Below are 23,001 nucleotides of genomic sequence, written 5' to 3' on the forward strand. Positions count from 1 at the left end.
ATTAAAGGGTTAAAAGAGGGAAGAAGGGGAATATGGAGTTAGGGTCTAGGAATTCCATAGAGTAGTGGGGTAAACGTTAAACGTGACGGCTTTCTATAGGGAAGCATGGAGGGACGGGGAATTTGGGACTGGGATGGGAGGGTGGGAAGGGGGGAAGGGGGACGTAGGGGGGGATCTCAAAGAGAGGGAAGAACAGAGGGGTAACAGCCATTTCTCTGGAGGAGCTACATGTGTGGTTGGGAAGACAGAAAATGTTTGGTGTGTGATGCGGCGGGATGAATGGACTGAAAGGTTAGATCAAGAACAACAAAAGTACTATAAGACAGAGGGGAGCTATAGGCTGGGATGGCTCCGCTCGATAACTACAAATGATCATCAGAGTTTGATCAATGATCTAGGAGATGAGGGGGATTAAAGTAGTGACTTGGAATGTAGGGGGCATCCACTCGCCTATTAAAAGGTCAAAAATCCTACAATATCTTCAAAGAATTAAGGCAGATGTGGCCCTTATACAAGAAACCCACCTATCGGACCTAGAACATGCAAAATTGGCCAAATGGTGGGTAGGAGAGTGCATAGCTTCTGCAGCGGTGGGGCGCAAGGGGGGGGTTGCTATTCTATTTAGAAAAGGGATTGCCTCACAGATTCACCAGTTGCATAAAGATCCGGAAGGACGATTTGTTTTTTGTAACGTTACCATTGCGAGGAGGCAACTCAGGTTAGGAAACATCTATGCTCCAAACACATTAGATATGAAATTCTATAAGAAATTGACTATGATTCTCAGCGAGAATAGCTCGCTTCCTGTGATTTTGGGTGGCGATTTTAACACGGCCTGGGAGCCACAGATTGATAGATCGCACCCATCAGCAGCAGGGGGACCTAAAAGAACAAGGGGGTTACCAGACATGTGTGAAACTTTAGATCTCATAGACGTATGGCGCACATTGCACCCTGGGGTTAGGGAATACACCCATCAATCAAGGGCACACCATACCCATTCTAGGATTGATTACCTGCTGGTCTCAAGAACATTTTTTACTCATATTAATGAAGCTGTCATAGGCCCCTGTGTAATCTCTGATCATGCAGCAGTATGGATGACCTGGCAGATAGAAAACTCAGATCAGGATACAAGGGGGTGGTCGTTTCCCAGTTATCTTTATGGCAATGAAAAATTCCGAGAATTCCTAGGTAAAAAATGGGAGGAGTACAAGCAATTTAATGAGGGGACAGTACAAAGGGCCTCGATTTACTGGGAAGCAGCCAAAGCGGTGCTGAGAGGGGAAATAATTTGCTTTGCTAGCCATTATAAAAAGACCCAAGATAGGGAGATACTGCGGTTAGAGAAACGCTTGGCTAAACTGCGGCAGCAATATGGGAGAGCCCCATGTGTTAGAGTGCGGAAAGAAATGGAGGCTGACCAAATAGCATTGAACTCATTACTCCATGAGCGAGCAGTAAAGTCCCAAGTATATTACAAATATCAGTTATACAAACATGGGGATAAGGGGGGCAAACTATTGGCAAGATTAGTGGCACCGCAGTATACACCCAAACACATTCTAGGTATCAAAGATAGGGAGGGCAGAGTAGTGCGCACTGATAAAAAAATACAAGAAGTCTTTCGCAGCTTTTTTCAGAATCTTTATAAAGCAGGAGATTCGCAGGGCCTACAGGGAGAGGTGTATCTGCAAAATGTGAGGACTCCTACATTGACACAAAGAGAACGTATAAAATTGAACGCTCCTATTAGCAACGATGAAGTTCAATGGGCCATTGGTCAAAGCAAGTTGGGGAAGGCCCCTGGCCCTGACGGATTTAAGGCCGAATTTTATAAGCTACTGGATGACCACATAACTCCCGCACTAACTGGGGCATTTAATGAATGGGTGGAGGAGGGGCGTCTGCCTGATCGTTTAAACCTGGCTCAAATCATAATGTTGCCCAAACCTAACCGAGACCAGTTGTTAGCATCTTCCTATAGGCCTATTTCGTTGCTAAATAATGAAGTGAAGTTGTTTGCAAAGATATTAGCTAATCGGTTAAACAAAGTATTGCCCAGGCTAGCCCACGAAGCGCAGGTAGGTTTTATCCAAGACCGGTCTGTTACTAAGAACCTACGGAGTATCTTAACGGCCTTAGAAAAGCTTAGGCAAGACCCGGAACCAGCTATATTGATCAGTTTTGATGCCGAAAAGGCCTTTGACCGGGTAGAGTGGGCTTTTTTGTTCTCCGTCTTGGATAAATATGGTTTCCAGGGTTGGTTTGTGCAAGCGATTAAGGCGCTATATTCTTCACCTCGGGCCAGAATAATGGTGAATGGGGGGAGATCTGAGGACTTTGAGATTAATAGGGGGACCAGGCAAGGCTGCCCTTTGTCCCCGTTGCTGTTTGCTCTTTATTTAGACCCCATGATCAGAGACATCCAGGATTGTCTGACCATTAAGGGAGTGAGGATAGGTCGGCAGGAGTTCAAAATTGCGGCATTCGCCGATGATTTATTGGTCATAATAACAAATCCGAGACCATCCTTGGGAGACTTACTAGATCTTTTTCATGAGTTTGGAGATTATTCAGGCTTCAAATTGAACCTGGATAAATCAGAGGCTATAGCAGTAACATCAGATGCTCGTCATATGTGGGCTGAGGGATTCCCTTTAAAATGGGCGGAAAGGGCATTTCGATACTTGGGGATCCTTCTGGCAGCTAACCCTGCAGAGATATACAAACTAAATGTTAATAGACTCTTAGAGCAGACAGAAAGGCAATTAGATGCCTGGAATGTAGTGATGATGCCTTTGGGAGGCCGCATTAGTCTTATCCGGATGGTGATACTGCCTAGATGGCTATATGTCTTGCAAATATTACCGTTGCGGCTTCTTAAAAAGGACATTAGGCAATTCTATAAGGTGGTGATGAGATTTTGCTGGGCAAAGAAGAAGGCAAAACTTAAGTTGCAGTTTTTGATGGGAAACTGGAGTCAGGGAGGTTTCGGCCTACCCCATCTAAGGCATTATAATATGGCCTGTCTGCTGAGAGCATTGAGAGATTGGATCTTTGGGTCTAGTATACATGTGCCACGTGAGATGGAGGAGGCCTTTTTTCAGCCTTTTGATTTAATCGCATTATTACACACCAGAAAACAGATGATACCAAAAGCCTTTGGACATAGTATTTTATTAACGCCCCTCTGGGACGCATGGCAATTTCTAGGGAGAAGTTTAGGGGGAGACCCGAAGATATCGGAATTAATCACGATTAAAGGGAACCCAGAATTCTTACCGGGACTTGAAAATTCGGTTTTTCAGCAATGGGAAACCAGAGGATATTGTAACTTAAATAATATACTAGATGCCTCAGGGAAAATCAAACCCTTAGACCAATTAATATCACATGCTGAACAGAGATGGGGGGATGTATTTGCATATAATCAGATCCGACATTATGTTCAGTCCTTGGGTAAGGAGAATCTAGAGGCCAAGCTGGGAGAAAAAGTACAGGCTTTTTTCGATGAGATTTCGCCTGAGACTCCATCTATTTCGGGAATTCACAGAAAATTGTGGGTCTTGATTCCGAGAGAAGGGCTGGCGCAGCTTCGGCAGCGGTGGGAAGCAGATGTAGGATTAGATTTAACCAATTGGGATATTGACAGACAAATTAAGGGGATTCCTAAATTAATTACAGGTGCCCGGTATAGGGAATGTGCTTTTAGGACACTCCATAGGGCATATTTTACACAAACACAATTGTTCCGGTCAGGAGGGATACACTCGCCAGTGTGTTTGAAATGTGGACAGCATGAAAACACATTTTACCATGCCTTTTGGGAATGTGTAAAGACACAGAGATTTTGGCAAGGAGTAGTGGAATTTTTGTCTTATATATTATCAAAACGGATAACAGGCACCCCATGTCAGTTAATTTTAGACTGTTTGGGGTCATTCGGGGGCTTGTCAGCAGATAAGATATCTGTGCCGTAAACTGAGTTTAGTAGCTAGGAAATGCATATTGCAGGTCTGGGTGTCAGAGAGTCCACCAGAATATTGGCATTGGCGTAACCAGGCACATCAATTGATGGCCTGGGAAGCGCGGGAAGCAAGAGGATCCTGCAAACGTAAAAAGCGCTTCCTTAGTATTTGGGGCCCACTCTTGGGGACTCTAACTCAGAGAGGTAGAAGCCATATTCTTAATACGATGTGAATCGGCTGGGATATTACACACGATAAGAAGGAATATCCTGCGGCTTACAACCATACACACATAAGACCATACAGCTGATTCCCAAGATAGGTAAGATAGGATAAGATAGAGGGTTGGGGAGGGAAGTAGGAAGGGAGGGGGTTGGGGGGGTAAGTATATTCAATGGCAAATGACAGCATAAAAACACATGTCCAAGGGATATAAAGAGTAGTTACTTACCTGTAACAGGTGTTCTCCGAAGACAGCAGGCTGCATATTCTCACAAGTGGGTGACGCCACGTCGGCCCCGGAGGATTTTAAAGCAAAATCTCAAAATCTCTTTACGGCGTTCCGTCGCGCGAGCGATCGTACTGCGCATGTGCGCACACCTATTCCCGCTCGCCGAGCGGACACGCCCCTCAGTTATATCCAAAAGATGGAGGAGACAACTCCAAAAGGGGAAGGTGGGAGGGTTTGTGAGAATATGCAGCCTGTTGTCTTCGGAGAACACCTGTTACAGGTAAGTAACTACTCTTTCTCCAAAGACAAGCAGGCTGATATTCTCACAAGTGGGGTATCCCAAGCTTTCAGGCTTACACAACAAACAGTGGTCAATAGAGTCTCGCAACGGCGAGGCCAGAATAAAAATTGACCTGAAAAGAAGAAACATCTAAATGAGTGTAGCCTGGAACAGAACAAACATGGGCTTAGGAGGGTTGGAGTTGGATTCTAAACCCCAAAGAAGTTCTGCAGCCCCGACTGCCCAAAACCGACTGACGCGTCGGCTATTCTGCTGAAGGCAGTAGTGAGATGTGAATGTGTGGACTGATGACCACGCCGCAGCTTTGCAGATCCCTTCAATAGTGACTGATTTTAGATTAGTCACCGATTCAGCCATGGCTCTAATTTTGTGAGCCGTGACATGGCCCTCTAGAGTCAGTCCAGCTTGGACAAAAATGAAGGAGATGCAATCTGCCAGTTAAGAAGAAATGATGCGGTTTCCGACAGCAACTGGCATTAAAAGAAATAAACAACTGGGCGGACCTTGCGAGGGAGCTCGTCTGCTCCACGCAAAAAGTGCGCAGCTTGCTTTCGCCAGGGCTTGAAAGATGAGGGAGAAAGCATGTTGGCAAGACAATTGACTGGATCAGATGGTACTCTGATACCAGCGCCCGTAAGAACCTTGGCTGCATGCGAAGAACTACTCTGTTAAGATGAGAAGTAAGGTAAGGAGCTTGAGCTACTAGAGTCTGAAGCTCACCGACCTTTCGAGTTGAAGGAACAGCCACCAAGGAAAATGACCTTCCAGGTCCAATACTTCAGATGACAGGAATCCAGTGGCCCGAATTGAGCTTGCAGCAGCTGGATGAAAACGACATTGAGACCCCAAGATACTGAATAAGGAGTGATAGGGGCTCTGACCGAAGCATAAGAGCCAACTGTAAAAATTATTGGGGGTGCTAAGCCCAACAGAAATAATCCCCCTTAGACACATACAAGGAATTCTCTCAATACTGTGGGAGAAGTAAACGTCATGAAGTGGACAGCTAAAGGCTGACCTTTTACACGTTGATGATAAGCTCTTATTGCACGAAGATGAATACTGACCGAGTTGGTCTTGAGACCAGATTCAGACAGGTGTAGAAAGAACTCAAGCAAGGTCTGTATAAGACTAGAGGCAGGATCTAGGGCCTCGCTGTCACACCAGACGGCAAACCTCTTCCATGAAAAGAATAACACCTCTTTGTGAAATCTTTTTCTGGAAGCAGGCAAGAGTCGGGAGACACTCTTCTGGAAAAGTCAACGAAACCTACACTCTCAACATCCAGACCGTGTGAGCCATAGATTGGAGGTTGGGATGTAGAAGTGCCCCCTCGTTCTGCGTAATGAGAGCTGGAAAACATTCCAACTCCAGAAGAAGAGGGAATCATATCTGACGTAGCTAGAAAGGAGCAATGAGAATCATGGCTCCACAATCTTGCTTGAGAATCAGCAAGTCTTTTCCACCAGATGTATGGTAGGATACGCATACAGAAAACTTGTCCCCCAAAGAAGGAGAAAGGCATCCGATGGTAGTCTGCCGTGAACCTGCAGCCTGGAACAGAACTGAGGGACTTTGTGATTGAACTAAGTTGCTCAGCCTGTCGGCCAGACTGCTGTTTACGCCAATTAGATAAATGGCTTGGAGAAAACAAGCCGCGTTGGCGAGCCCACCGCTACATCTGCATGGCATCTTGACTCAGAGGACAAGATCCAGTACTCCTTTGTTATCGAGTACATCACAACCCGATTGTGTGGTTGATTAAAATAATTAGGTTGGATAGCCAGGAGGGATGCAACCTTCGTCAGCAGCTTTTGACTGAGTAAGGTGGACTGGACACCTCAGAATCAAAATGGAGAGAATTAACCACCTCTGAGGGGAATTCCGAAGACTGGCGAACAGTTGGGTTACATCCTCTAGATGTGCAAAAGTGTCAAGGGAGTGACGTGAACTGTGGAAGCCATGTGTCTAGAAGTCTCAATATTACTGTGCTGTAATCTGTTGAGACGGGCAATCAACGTGTTAAGGGAACACTTGCACTCCCAGTCCATGAAGATACGCTGCAACAACAGCTAGGCACTAGGAAAAACATACTCTGGACGCAAAGTGAGTAGAAGTATCTTGTAAGCCCAGAGAGCATAACCATTCGTTTTCCTGAAGTATGGGAAGAAGGATGCCCAGGGAAATCATCCTGAACGAAATCTGTTGAGGCCCCTTATGTCTATGATGGGACGGAACCCACAAGGAAGGACCTGGGATAGAAACTCAATCCTTCTTACCCTTGTGGAACAGGCTCGACTGCATTGGTACTGAGAAAGGCAGAGTGTTCCTCTGCAAGTACTCACTGTTGATGGAAGCTAAAGGATTAAACTTCCAATGAACAATGTGGAGGGTTTGATTCCAGATTGAGAATGTATCCTAACCGGACTATTTGAAAAAAAACCCCGGTTGGAGGATATAGAAGTCACCTGTGGTGGAGAATATTTGAACTTCCCCCCGACAGGCAGATTGGCCGGTACGGACATTTGTTGTTTTTTGTTTTTTTTTTTATATAGTGGCTATGCTGAATTGGAGCCACTCCAAAACCCCTCTCTGGTTCCTGCGGAATAGCTGCAGGAGCCTGATTAGGTGCACGCCGCTGACTAGAACGAGCGTGCTGATCTCTTTAAAGAAGTTCCGAGATGAGGAAGTGTATGCACAGCATATCAACAATTTTCTGCTGAGTCTTCTCCTCCAGGTGAGAGGCACACAGTCATGAGAGTCTGCGCATCACCATACCTAGAGCAGAAATCTAGGTGTTACAATACAAGTGATGAAAACGTCATTGGACAGGAACTTGTGACACTTGGAAAAAAGATGTAGCCTACTCCGGTGGGAATGTTCATAAAGATCTGGCAGGACTTGGTCTTGGACGCGATCATGCCAGCCTGGTACGCCATTCTCCAAAGGAGGCTAAGGATGTATGCTCTGGCCTCGGGGGCGCCGAAGCAAGTTCTTAGAACTGCTATCAGTTCTGAGTTGAAGATGGTAGTCCAGGACCTCGAGCATCTGGCATTGGGCTGATTGACAATCTCTATAGTAATGTGTCAAGACAAATAGAGGATCTAGAGGATTCTCAGCAGAGAAAACCCCATGACCTTCATGTTCATCAGATGAACCATCATTGAATTGAGCCAACTACTCAAACAGAGCAGCTCAGATGCAAACATTGACCAGTATAGAGCAACTGTCATACATACAATTCTACAGAACAGCTATGAAAAAATATGTTCTCCTGTAGCAAAATGGCTGTTCTTAACATGCATTTCTGGGCCTGGAAGCCAAGGTATGGAGGCGCGGTAAGTTCTACGAGCGAACACCCATACCAGAGGCAGCATCGGTGAAGGAGACCAGTTGAAAAGCTAGATGCCGCGGGAGGCGGTAGCATCCATGGCATCCAATGGTACCCATGGTCTCGAAGCCAAGGACAACATCTGGCAATGCAAGGGAATCGAAACCAGACTGCCAGATGACTTCCATAACAGAGATGTGACCGATGGTACTGATAGTACTCATGGCACCGACGGTGCCGATGATACACATGGACCGATGACCCCCGGTACCAATGGAACCCATGGTACTTGGTACCGATGATAGTCATGATATCTGGTATCGATGGTACCCATGATACCCTAGTACCGAAGGGACCCTTGACATGTGGTACCGATGGGACCCATGATATTCGGCACCAACAGCACCGACGGTACCTATGGTACACATGGTATCGACGGTGCTCAAGACACCTGGTACCAATGGCACCCATGGTACCGATGGTACCTGTCATGATATTTTGTATCGACGGTACTCATGTACCGACGGTATCCATGATAACTATCCATGGTACCGACGATACCCGATACCGATGGTACTCGTGATACTCGGTACCGATGGGCGATGATACCTGTGATCGATGGTGCCCATGATATCTGATGCCGATGGTGATACCTGGTGCCGACAGTGCCCATGCACCGAAGACACTCGGCACCGATGGTACCCATGGTACCGATGATACCCGGTGCCGACGGAATACATGGTACCGATGGCACCGGTACCGACGGGACCCATGGCACCGACCATGGTACCAATGTTCCCGGTACCGATACTCCTCGGTACCGACGCACCGGTGACATTCGGCACCGACGGCACCCATGGTACCGATGATACTCGGTACCGACGGCACCCATGGCACCGATGATACTCGGTACCGACGGTACCCATGACACCCGGCACCGACGACACCCGGCACCGACGGCACCCACGACACCCGGCATCGACGACACCCGGCACCGTCGGCACCGAGCATCATCGGCACTATGGGTGCCGTCGGCGCCGAATGCCACCGGCGCGCCGGCACCGAGGAGCATCGGCACCGGGCGCCATGGGCACCGCCGGCGCCGAGCACCATCGGCACCGGGCGTCATGGGTGCGGTGTATCGACGTCCAATGCCAGGATACCTCCATAATAGAGGGAGCAACGCTCTCGGCACCGACTGATGTCTGAAGCCCGAATACCTCCATAACAGAGGGAGCAAAGCTCTGGGCACCGATGGTACCGACACCCGCTGATGCGCCCGAATGACCTGCCAAGCAGGAGGCGCCGAGGCAGGTGGAGACCTACTCGATGCATAACTATACCCAGCGTGCATCGGTCTCTGTCGGACTCCAGAAACTCCTTTGGGCATCCCTGACAAGTAGCATAAGTCTCGTCTTTGAGACACTACTTGCGCTTCACAGGGAGATGATCCGGTCCTTTGGACATCCCTGGCAGAGTAGAATACGTCTCGGTACTTTGAGACACTACTTGCGCTTCACAGGGAGATGATCCGGTCCTTTGGGCATCCCTGGCAGAGTAGAATACGTCTCGGTACTTTGAGACACTACTTGCGCTTCACAGGGAGATGATCCGGCCCAAGACACTTCCGCCGATGCGTCCGAATGACCTGCAGAGCAGGAGACGCCGAGACGGGTGGAGACTCACTTCAAAGGTTACACCACTGATATTGTGTCACCAGGCTGCCCATTCAGTGGCTAACCAGGGATGCACCTGCTTAGGTTCCTGGTTTTTCCTGTGACATACACCTTCACCACTTGTGAGGCTCAAAGACAGTAGTGCTGAAGCAGGCTCTCACAGCTCTCGAGAGCAATTTGTTTAAGTTTTAATAAATGGATCAAAAAAATGTGGGCTTGTTTTATTTGCTGGCTAGCCCACAGATAACAATATACCAGCACTTTTGAAGAAAAAAGAAAAAGAGAAGCTTATATGCTTCGTTGAGGCACAGCCCCTTGTGACTCTGGCAATTACTTAAATTTTTTCTTGCCTCAGGTACAAAAAATACCTGTATATATAAGCCACAATGAGCCTGCCATAAAAAGTACAAATGAAAAAATAAAAAAGAGATTTACTCCGAAGACCTGAAGAAAACACGAAGCCCTAACGAACTCCGTGTCTCCTCAGACGCGGAAAAAGAAAAACTGAGGGGCGTGTCCGCTCGGCGAGCGGGAATAGGTGTGCGCACATGCGCAGTACGATCGCTCGCGCGACGGAACGCCGTAAAGAGATTTTGAGATTTTGCTTTAAAATCCTCCAGGGCCAACGTGGCGTCACCCACTTGTGAGAATATCAGCCTGCTTGTCTTTAGAGAATGGGGATTTGACTAAGGTGGGCCACAAAGGTGTGGGGATTTACATGTTCGGGATAGCTCCAAATTCAATGATAGACATATAACACTGAGGCGAAAGACTGGGGCTACTTCAAATTATGATGCATGATGGTTTCCTATATATGACTCCGTTGGAGACAGTTTCAGTTTGATTTTTGTAAAGTTAATAGTGAAGATATAAAAATTGTATGGTCGCCATTGGAACTGTTGATAGGGTACAACTAATGGAATAGGGGGGTGAAACAAAATGTTAAAAATTTAAGGATGGAATGTACCTGAGGAGTTCTATTGTAGAGAATCAATGTACCAGAGAATTCTGGATGACTTATGGTGCATGTATATTACTGATGTTGTCATTAATAAAAATTGTTGAAAATAAAACTGAATTTGAAGCTTCTTAGATTGGAGGAGCAATAATTAAACGCATAATTAAACTCTGGAATTCGTTGCCGGAGAACGTGGTGAAGGCAGTTAGCTTAGCAGAGTTTAAAAAGGGGTTAGACGGTTTCCTAAAGAACAAGTCCATAAACCACTACTAAGTGGACTTGGGAAAAATCCACAATTCCAGGAATAACATTTATAGAATGTTTGTACGTTTGGGAAGCTCGCCAGCTGCCCTTGGCCTAGATTGGCTGCTGTCGTGGACAGGATGCTGGGCTCGATGGACCCTTGGTCTTTTCCCAATGTGGCATTACTTATGTACTTATGTAAACACTCATCATCTCTTGCTTAGATCATTGCAACTTGCTCTTCACAGGTCAACCAGTAGATCATCTCACTCCCACATTATATACAGGTACTTATTTTATACCTTGGGCAATGGAGGGTTAAAGTGGAGGAGTGGCCTAGTAGTTAGTGCAGAAGGTTTTAATCCTGGCAGCCTGGGTTTGATTCCCAATGCAGCTCCCCTTGTGACCTTCGGCAGTCACTTAACCCTCCATTGCCCCAGTACCTGCATATAATGTGTACAGCGCTGCATACATCTAGAAGCGCTATAGAAATGATTAGTAGTAGTAGTGAGTGACTCCAGAGTCACAAGGAGCTGCAGGGGTAGTCAAACCCAGTTCTCTTGATTCTCAGGCCACTGCACTAACCATTAGGCTACTCCTCCACTCATCTCAGGGAGCTGTATAATACAGTGATGGATAAGCTGTCATTAACTGAGAATATTAATAAAGCAGTGATAACAATGCTTCCTAAGGAGGGCTCTTAAATCTATGTTTAAATAACAGAAAACAGGTTATGATATATTGTGCCCATCTTGGTAGTCTATGAACAAGTGGGTTTTGTGCCGGGAGGAACAGAGAGACAAATGTGAGGAAGGTGCTGGGAGTGTAAGGGCAAAACCCTGCCTATATAACTACATGAGAGCTTGGTAACAACCATAATATTAGATACTTCAAGCCATGAACAGCATTAACTGTGCCCCGATTCTTATCAAGGTCCTGCATCAACAAACACAGGATTGCCTACGGATAGACTGCCCACTGCGATCACCTGACAACATTCTTGGTCCTGACATGCACCTAAGTCACAGTTATTCAGTTACTTCAAAGTCTGGGCTTAGGGACTGAACCAAGACCACATCACTGGATCATGTGGAGCCTGGAGTTGCAAATTGCTGATACAACATGATCCAGAACATGGGGACTCCAGTTTCAAGGACTTCCGCCGCCACCAGAACTATATAAAGTACTGGAAACTAAGGGGGGAAAATGCATACCTGTAGCAGGTATTCTCCAAGGACAGCAGGCTGGATATTCTCACAGATGGGTCATCATCCGCGACGGCCCAAGAGACCAGAACATAGAAAAATTATGAAGTCTCTGGAACGCTCCATCACGTGGGCAGAGTGCACTGCACATGCGCGAACGGCTTCCCGCCCGCGACGCGAGTGTGTCCCCTTCGGTTATATAAAAAGCAAAATAGAAAACTGGAACAACTCCAAGGGGAGGAGGGAGGGATTGTGAGAATATTCAGCCCGCTGTCCTCGGAGAATACCTGCTACAGGTATGTATCTTCATTTTCTCCGAGGACAAGAAGGCTGAATATTCTCACAGATGGGGTATCCCTAGCCCCCAGGCTCACTCAAAACAAAGAACATTGGTCAATTGGGCCTCGCAACGGCAAGGACATAACATAGATTGATCTAAAAAGAAACACAACTAAGTGAGAGTGCAGCCTGGAACAGAACAGAAATGGGCCTAGGAGGGTGGAGTTGGATTCTAAACCCTGAACAAATTCTGCAGCACCGACTGCCCAAACTGACTGTCGCGTCGGGTATCCTGCTGAAGGCAGTAGTGAGACGTGAATGTGTGGACTGATGACCACGTTGCAGCCTTGCAAATCTCTTCAATAGAGGCTGACTTTAAGTGAGCCACTGACGCAGCCATGGCTCTAACATTGTGAGCCGTGACATGGCCCTCCAGAGTCAGCCCAGCTTGGGCATAAGTGAAGGAAATGCAATCTGCTAGCCAATTAGAGATGGTGCATTTCCCGATGGCAACTCCCCTCCTGTTGGGATTAAAAGAAACAAACAGCTGGGCGGACTGTCTATAGGGCTTTGTCCGCTCCACGTAAAAGGCCAATGCTCTCTTGCAGTCCAAGGTGTGCAACTTGTCTTCACCAGAGCGGGTATGAGGACATGTAAAAAATGATGGTAAGACAATTGACTGGTTCAGATGGAAAGCACCTGGAGAGCTGCGCCCCCGCACAGTAATTGTGAAATTCCACAATTATGTTCATAAAGCAGATATCTCGAAGGAATACAAGCTCCATAGAGCTGATTTAAAGTATGAAGACCATCTTGTGCGGATTTTTCAAGCCTTTTCTGCTGCATTGGCTGAAAAATGAAAACAATACCAACCATTATGTGCCACATTAGCAGTTCACCAAATATGCTTTATGTTTATCCTGCCATATTGAAAATTCATTATGAAGGCAAATGGCGCACACATTCAACACATGTGGAAGCCAAAGAATTTATAAATACATTGACACTCCTAGCACGTCATCCACAACCTGAGGACATGAGGTTTGAACAGGTAGAGTTTCAGCATGGAGGGCTTGGAACATACTAAGTACTGCATTATTAGCAGATTGGCTCAATGTTTAGATCACAGTGAGTGTTTTCTTTGAACATTGTTCTAAAGGCAGGGGAACCCTGCATAGAATCAACAGTGTGCTCCACTACATCCCTATCACTGAGGATGGGGGCTGGGAAGAGAGGAGGGAGGAGGGAATGTGAAGAATTTGGGGGGGTTTAATTTTATTTCTTTTTCCGTTTTGTTGAGATTTGTTATGCAGCACACCACATGATATGGTTTTACAAATAAAGTAACCAGAGAGGGAAAGCAGTATAAATAAATAGCAAAACAACGAGAAAAAGCACAACTAGGCCTTCAAGACTAAGACAACAGAAGTCCTTTATTTCAATATTACCCAACACAGGCCATATTTCGGCGCAAACCATGCCTGCCTCAGGGGTCCAGATTCAGAATCAGATATATACACAGGGAGCATAATCTCAAGTCAGTAAACAACTCCTAGCATAGAAAAAGTCATAGATTTCTAAAAAAAACCACCATCGGTCAAAAAAATCACCAAAGGTGATCGTTGTGTGATGTTGCAGCTATACTGCATGGTGATTTTGATAGATATATTATATTGCAGATAATACTTCCTGGATGCAAATTCAATTTATTAGCAATTTATGCTCTGAGTCAGTATGAACACACATTTTTTAAACATCTGGTTAAAGTGGCCTGCACAACCCTGACAAACCCTTGATATTATTAGGAGACTTCAATCAAGTCATGGATGCCTAGGTAGATCGGTCAACTTCAGTACGGGGGCTCCCATGAGGGCTGTCTGTGGATTACCATATCTGAGCACTTCTTTAGGCGTGTAAGGAGGATGTTTCATCAATCTGAATGAGATTACACATACCTATCCAGAGCACATGCCACATTCTCAAGCACAGATTACATTTTTGCCTCGCATTCCCTGTGTGCACATGTAAACCAGACAGAGATTGGCCCTATAATGATTACAGATCATGCAATGCTCTGGGTGGAGTTAGACCTGGGACAAACAAGTGGGGGCGTCCTGTTCGGAAATTCCCAGCTTATCATATTGAAGACTCCCACTTTCAGAAATGTTTGAGAGATAAATGGGAATTCTATGTGGGTTTTACTAGCTAACATGAGGATAACCCGAGCCTCTTCTGGGATACATCAAAGGTAGCCCTACGAGGAGATATAATATCATAGGTCTTGTAGTTTACAGAAAGCATAGATTGGCCCAGGGCATAATTCACTTAGGACAGAAATATACCCAGGCTAAATGACATAGATGTAATGCCCCACTGCAGCTGTTCGTGAAGCACTAGCAGCTACTCAGTCTGCTCTTAATGCTCTTATAGATGAACATACAAAAAAATGCTTTTTTTTATAGAACATTTCAATACTACTGGTAGGGAATAAAACAGGTAAACACTTAGCTCACCTTACCAAGTGATGGATGGGTTCCAGATACATTTTGAGGATAAAAGATCATACTGGATTGACATATCATGAACCTCGAGAAATAAAATATTCCACAAACATTTTTCCTCATTTTATACTGTTAGACCCCGCGAATTAGGGCCAGACCTACTGGACTATTTACAAGACGCTGGTATGCCACAATTACCACAGGATGCTCGAGATAGTCTCAATGCACCCCTTACAGCAAAGGAGCTTCAAAAGGCAATCAGAACACTTAAATCAGGTACTGTGCCAGGACCAGATGAATTTTCTCCAGAATATTATAAACTGTTGAGGCTGGAGGTTTGCGCTCCACTACTAGCCTTATACGAGAATGCGATAGATTCTGGAGGATTTCCCCCACATGCGAACGAGGACTTGATCACCATAATACCCAAACCGGCTAAGCCCAAACCCCGCATCTTATCGACCAATATCACTCCTCAATGTGGATAATAAGATATTAGCCCAGGTCTTAGCTGACCAGTTGTCAACCCTTATTCTCACATTGATCGGTGCTTAATGATTGGTGATTGTCAGACGGGATTTGTTAGGGGCCATCAGTCGGTGCTTAATCTCCATAAGGTGTTGTTAGCTATGGCCCATGCACACTCTAACCAGACACCTGGTATGTTAGTAAGTCTGAATGCTGAAAAAGGTAGCTTGGCAGTGCCTTTTTACTACATTGCAGTATGTGGGGATAGAGGGGTGGTTTCACCAAGCAATCAGTGCTATTTATCAAACCCTTAGAGCAGCAATTATAATTAACGGAGCAAGGACTGATTTTTTTCCATAGAAAAGGAAAATGACGAGGTTGCCTCCTCTTTCCCTTTTTATTCCTTTTATACTTGGAGCCTTTCCTGTGCATGGTACAGTGGAAAGATGAAATTGCACACAGGAGGTGAGAGTGTTGGCATTTGCAGATGACATACTCTTAGTGTTAATGAACCCACAAACCTCCTTGCAGAGATTGTTGAGTTTGGTGGACAAATATCGACTTTACCCAAAATTCACGTTGAACCTGCAGAAATCAGTAGCTCTCCCAATAAAAGACTCTGTTTGCACATCCTGGGACGGGGTAGTTTCACTCACATGGGCAGAATGAGAGATTAAGTATTTAGGGATTTATATTCCCCAGATGACTTTGAACTACTAAGTGGATACTTGGAATGCCCTCCCGCAGGAGATGGTGGAGAGGAAAACGGTAACAGAATTCCAAAATGCGTGGGATAAAGATAAAGGAATCCTGTTTGGAAGGAATGGATCCTCAGAAGCTTAGCCGAGATTGGGTGGGGGAGGCGGGGCTGGTGGTTGGGAGGTGGGCCTTGTTCTGGGCAGACTTCTATGGTCTGTGCCCTGAAAATGGCAGAAACAAATCAAGGTCAGGTATACACATAAAGTAGCACATATTTTGAGTTTAAATTCTTGGGCAGACTAGATGGACCATGCAGGTCTTTTTCTGCCGTCATCTACTATGTTACTATGATGTGTCCTCCATAATTACTTGAAATATTGAGTTTCTCATGCACATCACCACACAAAAACTACCATGGCAAACTTACCCATTATCGCTCATGGGGAAAATAGTCTTATATAATATGGTACATTGGTTATATGTTTGTCAAATGCTCCCTATGGTATTAAATGTTCACCACGATAATCAATTGGCCAGAATACTGAATTTGTATCTATGGAATGGAAAGCAAGCTAGACTAGCACTGGTCCGTGCATGCTTACCTACAGAGACAGGATGGTTGGGACTGCTCTCTGTTCGTCTTTTTTCTTTGGCCTGCGGAATGCGGCACATAAATGACTGGTTCAGAGGGGTTTCTCATTTTTTGTTTACCCCTGTGGAAATCTCTTTGATATATCCATTTCATTTTAGTTATGTGCTGCATTCCCAATGTGATACGTTGGGACCACACTGGCAAAATTATTTTATTTATGGCCGAGCGCATGCGACATGGCAGTGGACTCGTAAGACACTTTGGTTACCAATGGAGGTATCCTCCTTACTGCCTGTACAGGGCAATGCCACCTTTTTACCAGGCATGTCTATAGTTCACTTTCAGCAATGGATAACTAGGTCTTGTATTTCTATTTCAAATTGTGAATGATGAGGAACTCCTGCGCCCCTATTTCAGCTTGTGTTCAGAATTTGGACTGGATCCTAGAGATATATTTTCTTATATACAACTGCAACACTACATAGCAACTATTCCTAACTCGGTATTAACCAATGAGGCACATGAATTATTATTGGAAACATATAGTTTGGAGGCCCAACAGCAAGTACCTTTGAGATGCCACCATAAAACACTATTAGAACTTTATCCACATTATGATTTGGCTCCCATAGCACAGCGTTAGTTGACTGATTTAATCACTGTAATATTACCAATACATTTGCTGAGGAGCCTTCGGGTGTGCAAAGCTACAACTAAAAATACAACTCATTGGGAAATGCAATATAAAATTGTGATGCGACTTTATATCTCCCCCTCCAGAGCATATAAAGCTCACTTCAGCAATACTGATGAATGTGTTAAATGTCATCAGAGAGTATCAGTGCTTTATAAGATACTTTTATATGATATACAAAAGGGAAGCAACAAGTGATGTAGTTAGATTCAGAGAGGACACAAAATCATTCAAAGTTGCTGAATTATGAACAAGTTGTAAGGAGATTGTGCATCTAAATGACAGAAGAAATTTATTGTGGACATGTGGAAAATGATGCATATAGGTACAAAATTTCTATCTCTGAATACACAAGTTTGGTCATCATATCAGCAGTTACCAATGAGGAAAGGACATTGAAGGCATTGAGGATATGATGCTGAAATCCTCAGTTGAGTGTGTGGTGCAAGGAAGAAAGTAAATTTGTATTCTCTATTCCTTTCTTACTATTCTTAATGCTTCTGTGTTGTTCTGTGATGTGAGTACACTTTGGGCACTGCAACCTCTCTACAGTCTACCCTTCCCTAACAAAGATATAGTGGTATTAGAAAGGGTTCAGACAAAAGGTAATGATAAAGGAGTTGTTAAAATGACTCCCTTCTGAAGAGAGGCTGAACACATTGTCAGCTTGGAGAAAAGACTGCTGGGTAGAGATATGAATGATTTCTTCTCCAAGCTGAAGGGCCATAATCTCTTTAACTTTTCTGTTCTCATAGGAAATCATTCCATCCCTTTTATCATTCTGGTTGCCCTTCTCTACCTTTTCTAATTCCACTATATCTTTTTTGAGATACAGTGACCAGAATTAAACACAATACTCAAATGTGGTTGCATCACTATAAAATTTTATGTCCTTTGCATTTCCTGATGAGACATAATCAGTACTGAGGTAACTGAAATCTCCCATTAATATTGTTCTAAAATTTGTATTTGCCTCTCTCATTCTGTTAGCACTTCACTGTGTGTTTCTTCATCCAGCCAGCTGGACAGCAGTATGCCCCCACCACCATACTCTTCCTCATCCGACTTGTCATTTTTATTCCTTATGATTCCACATTGCATGTTGTGTTATCCTGTTTGACTCTATGTCATCTTTTACATATGGCGCCAAATCTCCACTAATCTAATTCACCTGCCCTTTCGATATAATTTATATCCTAATACCACAGCTTCCCTTTGATTATTCTCTTTTCACCAAATCTCAGAGAAGCCTATTATGTCTAACTTGTCATTTAGTGTTAACGTAAATTTTTAGACTTCTGGCATTGACACACTATTTAAAGTTGTTGTTTTTTTAATTTGTATAAACAGCTAGATTAGCAATTAATAGAGTTAATTCATGCAAGAGCAGATACATGGCAGCTGGGAATCATTCTCAGCTTACCTATGATGGCTGGAGTACAAAGTCCTTAACACATATGAAACCACAGCTTAACAAAATTTTGAACCTAGAGAAGTATGCCTCATTGTTCCCTCACAGAGTGCATTTACTTACAGGTACAGAAGACAATCTTCATATGGTCCTGCTTAGCTATAGGCAACATAGGCAACATTGTGCACAGGATCGAATTCAAGAAGGGCACCATGCCAAACACTGTATGTAAAGATGAAAGACTTATCAGACCCATCAAAGAGTTACATAAAGAGTTAACAGAAGAACAAAGAAGTACAATTAACTGTCAAAGCAAACAAAGGTAATTCTAGGTTTCTGGGATGTTTAGTACTTACTGTCTCTGACATTGCCCTGTTTTAATTTAAGATCTATACTTTGCTTTTCGTATGAAAACTTCTTCAAAATGAATTACAGACCCAACTTCAGATTGAAATAATGAAAAACAAAACTCAACATTTGAATATATAAATACATTAGAGATCCACTAGGAGAAATCCTTAAAAAACATATCTCCAAGACATTCTCTCACCTGTCCATTCATCTCTACTCTCAGATATATCTTTAAAGAACCATCCAACCCTACATATCTTCTTTATCATGGTAAGCACTGTGAGGAACCCATGAGGATACAGGGAGAAGGGACCAGAGAAAGGAGCAGGACATGAACATGTTCTCGCCCTGAGTCCAACCAGAAAATCCCAAGTTCACAGGGGCTGGGAGGACACTCCTCCGGGGAAGTATAAGTATCTTAAAGACCTAAAGGGGAAGGAGGACTACAAGTCCCAGGAACCTATGCAAGTTGCCGAGCAAGAAGAAAGGGAGCAGAAAGAGAACTGCAAGTCCCAGGAGACCGAGGGGGAAGGGAGAGATTGGGTAATGAGAGATAATCAGAGTGGGGAGGAACAGCTGAGGAGCATAAAGGGAGAGGAACTAATGGATTGGGAGGAGAAAGAGAGGAGATTCAAGTAGGAGAGACCTGGGGTAATGAGCCCATGGACGTGACTGCTCTGGCCCTGGTACAAGGGAAGAAATTAAAGGGCTTCTTAGCAAACCTGGCTGGGAGGCTGTTGGCACTTGGAAAAAGAATCAAGCAGCTGTTACCATCAAGGAGAAGGTGAGGGGCTAAAGAAGTGCTTGGGATTTTGAACTATGACATGGACTTGTGCTCTGCTGAGAAGTGCTTGGGATTTTGAACTAGGACATGGACTTGTGCTCTGCTGAGAAGTGCTTGGGATTTTGAACTATGACATGGACTTGTGCCTTGCTGAGAAGTGTTTGGGGTTTGGAACTGTGACATGAACCTGTGCACTGCAAGGAAGTGCTTGGGATTTAAACTAGGGCATGGACTGTGTTTGGCTGGGGAAGCAGTGAAGTAAGGGTGGTTTCCTAGCCAGCAAGGAGGGAGGGGGAGGAGGGGGGGGAGGGACAGTCTATGCTCAGTTACTCACTGTGACTTATATGAATGAATAAACAGCATTTGTGCACTATATTTTGGCCTGGAGCTTTGAGAGGGCTTCCTGGGGATCTGTGGAGAGCGGTGGGGGATATTTCCCAGGATTGAGGCCACCATTGGAGAGACCCCTGAGGCACAAGAAGGAGGCCCGCGGACAGCACATGATGGAACAGCTTAAGCTACATCTAGACATAAAAGTTCAACACAAGTGCTCAAATCACTGCCAAGGAATGGACTTGGTAGTGTTTACTGTGGGATACAGGGGAGTAGGAGAGTGTATTAATATGTGAAGGAGGAAGGGGATTTTGACATTACTTACCATTGGTTGTGGATAGATTTGCCAGTGTCTGCATCACATAGTAATGGGGAAGGACTCCAGGCTGAAATTTAGTCAACATTTCCTCCATGACGCTATTTGCAAATCGCTTCCCTACAGCAACAAGCACATTGCTTGCAGCCTGCTGCCACTCTGGTGCTAATTCCTGAGTCAGACAGAAAAAAAGTATAGGAAGGCATGAGAAGTAATCATGTTTCTAGTTCCCTCTGTTCTTTACACTACATTCATGACATACTTGGCCCATAACAGTTGAAAGTGTTAGCTGAAATTAAATGTTTTAAGGTTATAAGTGTGCAAATGCCAACTCATGCCTGATTGCCATAGGAACAGATTTCATTTGGCATCCAGTTTTTGGCTAATTCCAGCCATAACACAGGTACAGGACTCATGGAGGGCCTGGGAAGTGGTATGCAAAGTGAACAGCAAGAACAAGAGCAGTCAGACATAAGGACCCAGTTGTTTCTTGCATGTCCTGTGCAGTATCAGGCAGCACAATCCATCCACTATTAACAGGCAACCTTTTTTACATCTATTACTGCTACATTTATTCCACTGGCCCCTGATCCCCCAGGGGAGCCATCGGCATACTGACATACTGAGTTGCCTGCCAGAAAACCATATTAAAGGTGCAATCTATAAACAATTAAGAACAGCAAAGAAGGAGCCTAATGATTAGAGCAGCAGGCTTAGAAATGGGGAAGGCAGAATTCAAATACCACCAATGTTTCTTGTGTATTGGGCGAGTCACTTAACCCTCCATTGCAGTAAGTACAAAATTAGATTTAAATCCTCCAAGGGGCAGAGAAATGCCTAATGAATCAGAATTTAACTCACCTTTGAAATACTACTGAACAGGAGTTAAATCCAAATTCTGATTTATTTCTTAATCTGATGCTTCACCTCATACAAGAGCCTTTAAGGTATGCTTCTGAGATAAATTGATTACTTTAAATGATCATCTCTTTCTGTCAATGTAAACTCTCTTCTCCTTCTTCCAGGCTTTACTCACTCTTTTGCAGATCATTCGTAAATATATTACAAACAAGGCTGCATTTACTCTAACTGATCCCAAGGTCCTCATCCCTCAAGTGACCACTTTCTTGTCCTAGTATGGTGAGGTTTCAGTCTACTACTGAAAAGGTGTGAGAAATCTAAATAAAAAATAAAAATATCTAAGTCTGAGATAGCAAACCTCAATGTTACAAAATCAGTGGTCGAAAATTTGAAACAAGATTTCCCTTTTGATGGGTGAAAAGATGCATTAAATATTTAGGAATTCAGATTACAGTTTCATTAGATGACCTGTATGAAGTTAATTCCCCCCCTCCCCCCAATATCAGGGAACTATTAGAGGAATTAAATGTGTCCTGGATTCCTCATTTGCTATAACTTTTTGACTCTTTTGGATTGGCAGTGGGTTTTAAATTAAACTATCAAAAGACAGTTGCTAATCTAATTAATATTTCTCCTGCTGTGGTTGTACATGCTAATTTTCTCTTTCAGTGGGGAGGGGGGCTTCTACTCATTACTTGGGTATTCAATTAACAAAAACTTTGGATAAATTATACAATACTAACTGATATTCACAAAAAACTGTTAGAAAACTAGTCAACTTTACCTTTGCCTCTGTTGGGGCATCTAGCATTGTTCAGGATGGTGATCTTGCCTAAATGACTATATATATTTCTCAAACTATCTCAATTCTGTTGCTTAAAACAGGCAAACTTTCACTGCAATGTTTGGTGCAGAGCTTTTTTTTATGGAATGAGACCAAGGCTCGCTTTGCGCATAAGCAGCTTATTTACTCACATAGTAAGGGTGGTCTTGGACCTACCAGACTTGGATCTTTATTGTATAACCTGTTAACTATGACAAATCACAAACCGGATAAAAAGGACTGATTATTATACTCCGATTCAATTTGAAGCAGCTTTAATCTCTCCTTTAACAACAAGTTACATTTTGCACGCTGTACCGGGCAAGTTGTACTACCATTTAAAAACCAGTTGTTTTGATTGCAGCTTTGAGGAGAGTTTGGTCTTGGCTCTGCAAAGCAAAACATATTGAGAGAAGAATAACAGTTTGGTTGGTTGCCACTCCAAGGTAACCAGGATTTTCCAGTGAGCCTCTCCAATAGGTCTTTCCAAATCTGGGCCCATAAGGGTATATGCTTGTTGATGGTGATAGAAAACCCCTTCCTTTTGATAAACAGTTTGGCATACTTGCAGCTGAGGCACTATGTTTCTTCACTACCAGCTGTAGCATTGACTGAAGATGCGTGTGAACAAGTGAAAGAGGTTTTCCTACTGAGCGGTGACAGACTCCAATAGTATCCTTCTATTTTAAGGTTCTAAGGTAAAATTATGTATAATCATACCTGATAATTTTCTTTCCATTAATCATAGCTGAT

General features: G+C 44.2%; 1 protein-coding gene across 3 annotated transcripts in view; it reads right to left on the reverse strand.

The window, feature by feature from the left end:
* The window catches only part of MROH1 (maestro heat like repeat family member 1), a 491,156-nt gene that overhangs the window by 387,650 nt on the left and 80,505 nt on the right, over positions 1-23,001 (reverse strand). For all 3 annotated transcript variants that reach the window (XM_030220764.1, XM_030220756.1, XM_030220773.1), the window contains exons 5-6: positions 20,574-20,736; positions 18,904-19,002 (exon numbers count right to left, since the gene is read on the reverse strand). In XM_030220764.1, the coding sequence (XP_030076624.1) occupies positions 18,904-19,002; positions 20,574-20,736 (262 nt within the window). The remainder of the gene's footprint in view (positions 1-18,903; positions 19,003-20,573; positions 20,737-23,001) is intronic.

Source organism: Microcaecilia unicolor, chromosome 1 (genome assembly GCF_901765095.1).
Source record: "Microcaecilia unicolor chromosome 1, aMicUni1.1, whole genome shotgun sequence".
Taxonomy (NCBI): Eukaryota; Metazoa; Chordata; class Amphibia; order Gymnophiona; family Siphonopidae; genus Microcaecilia; species Microcaecilia unicolor.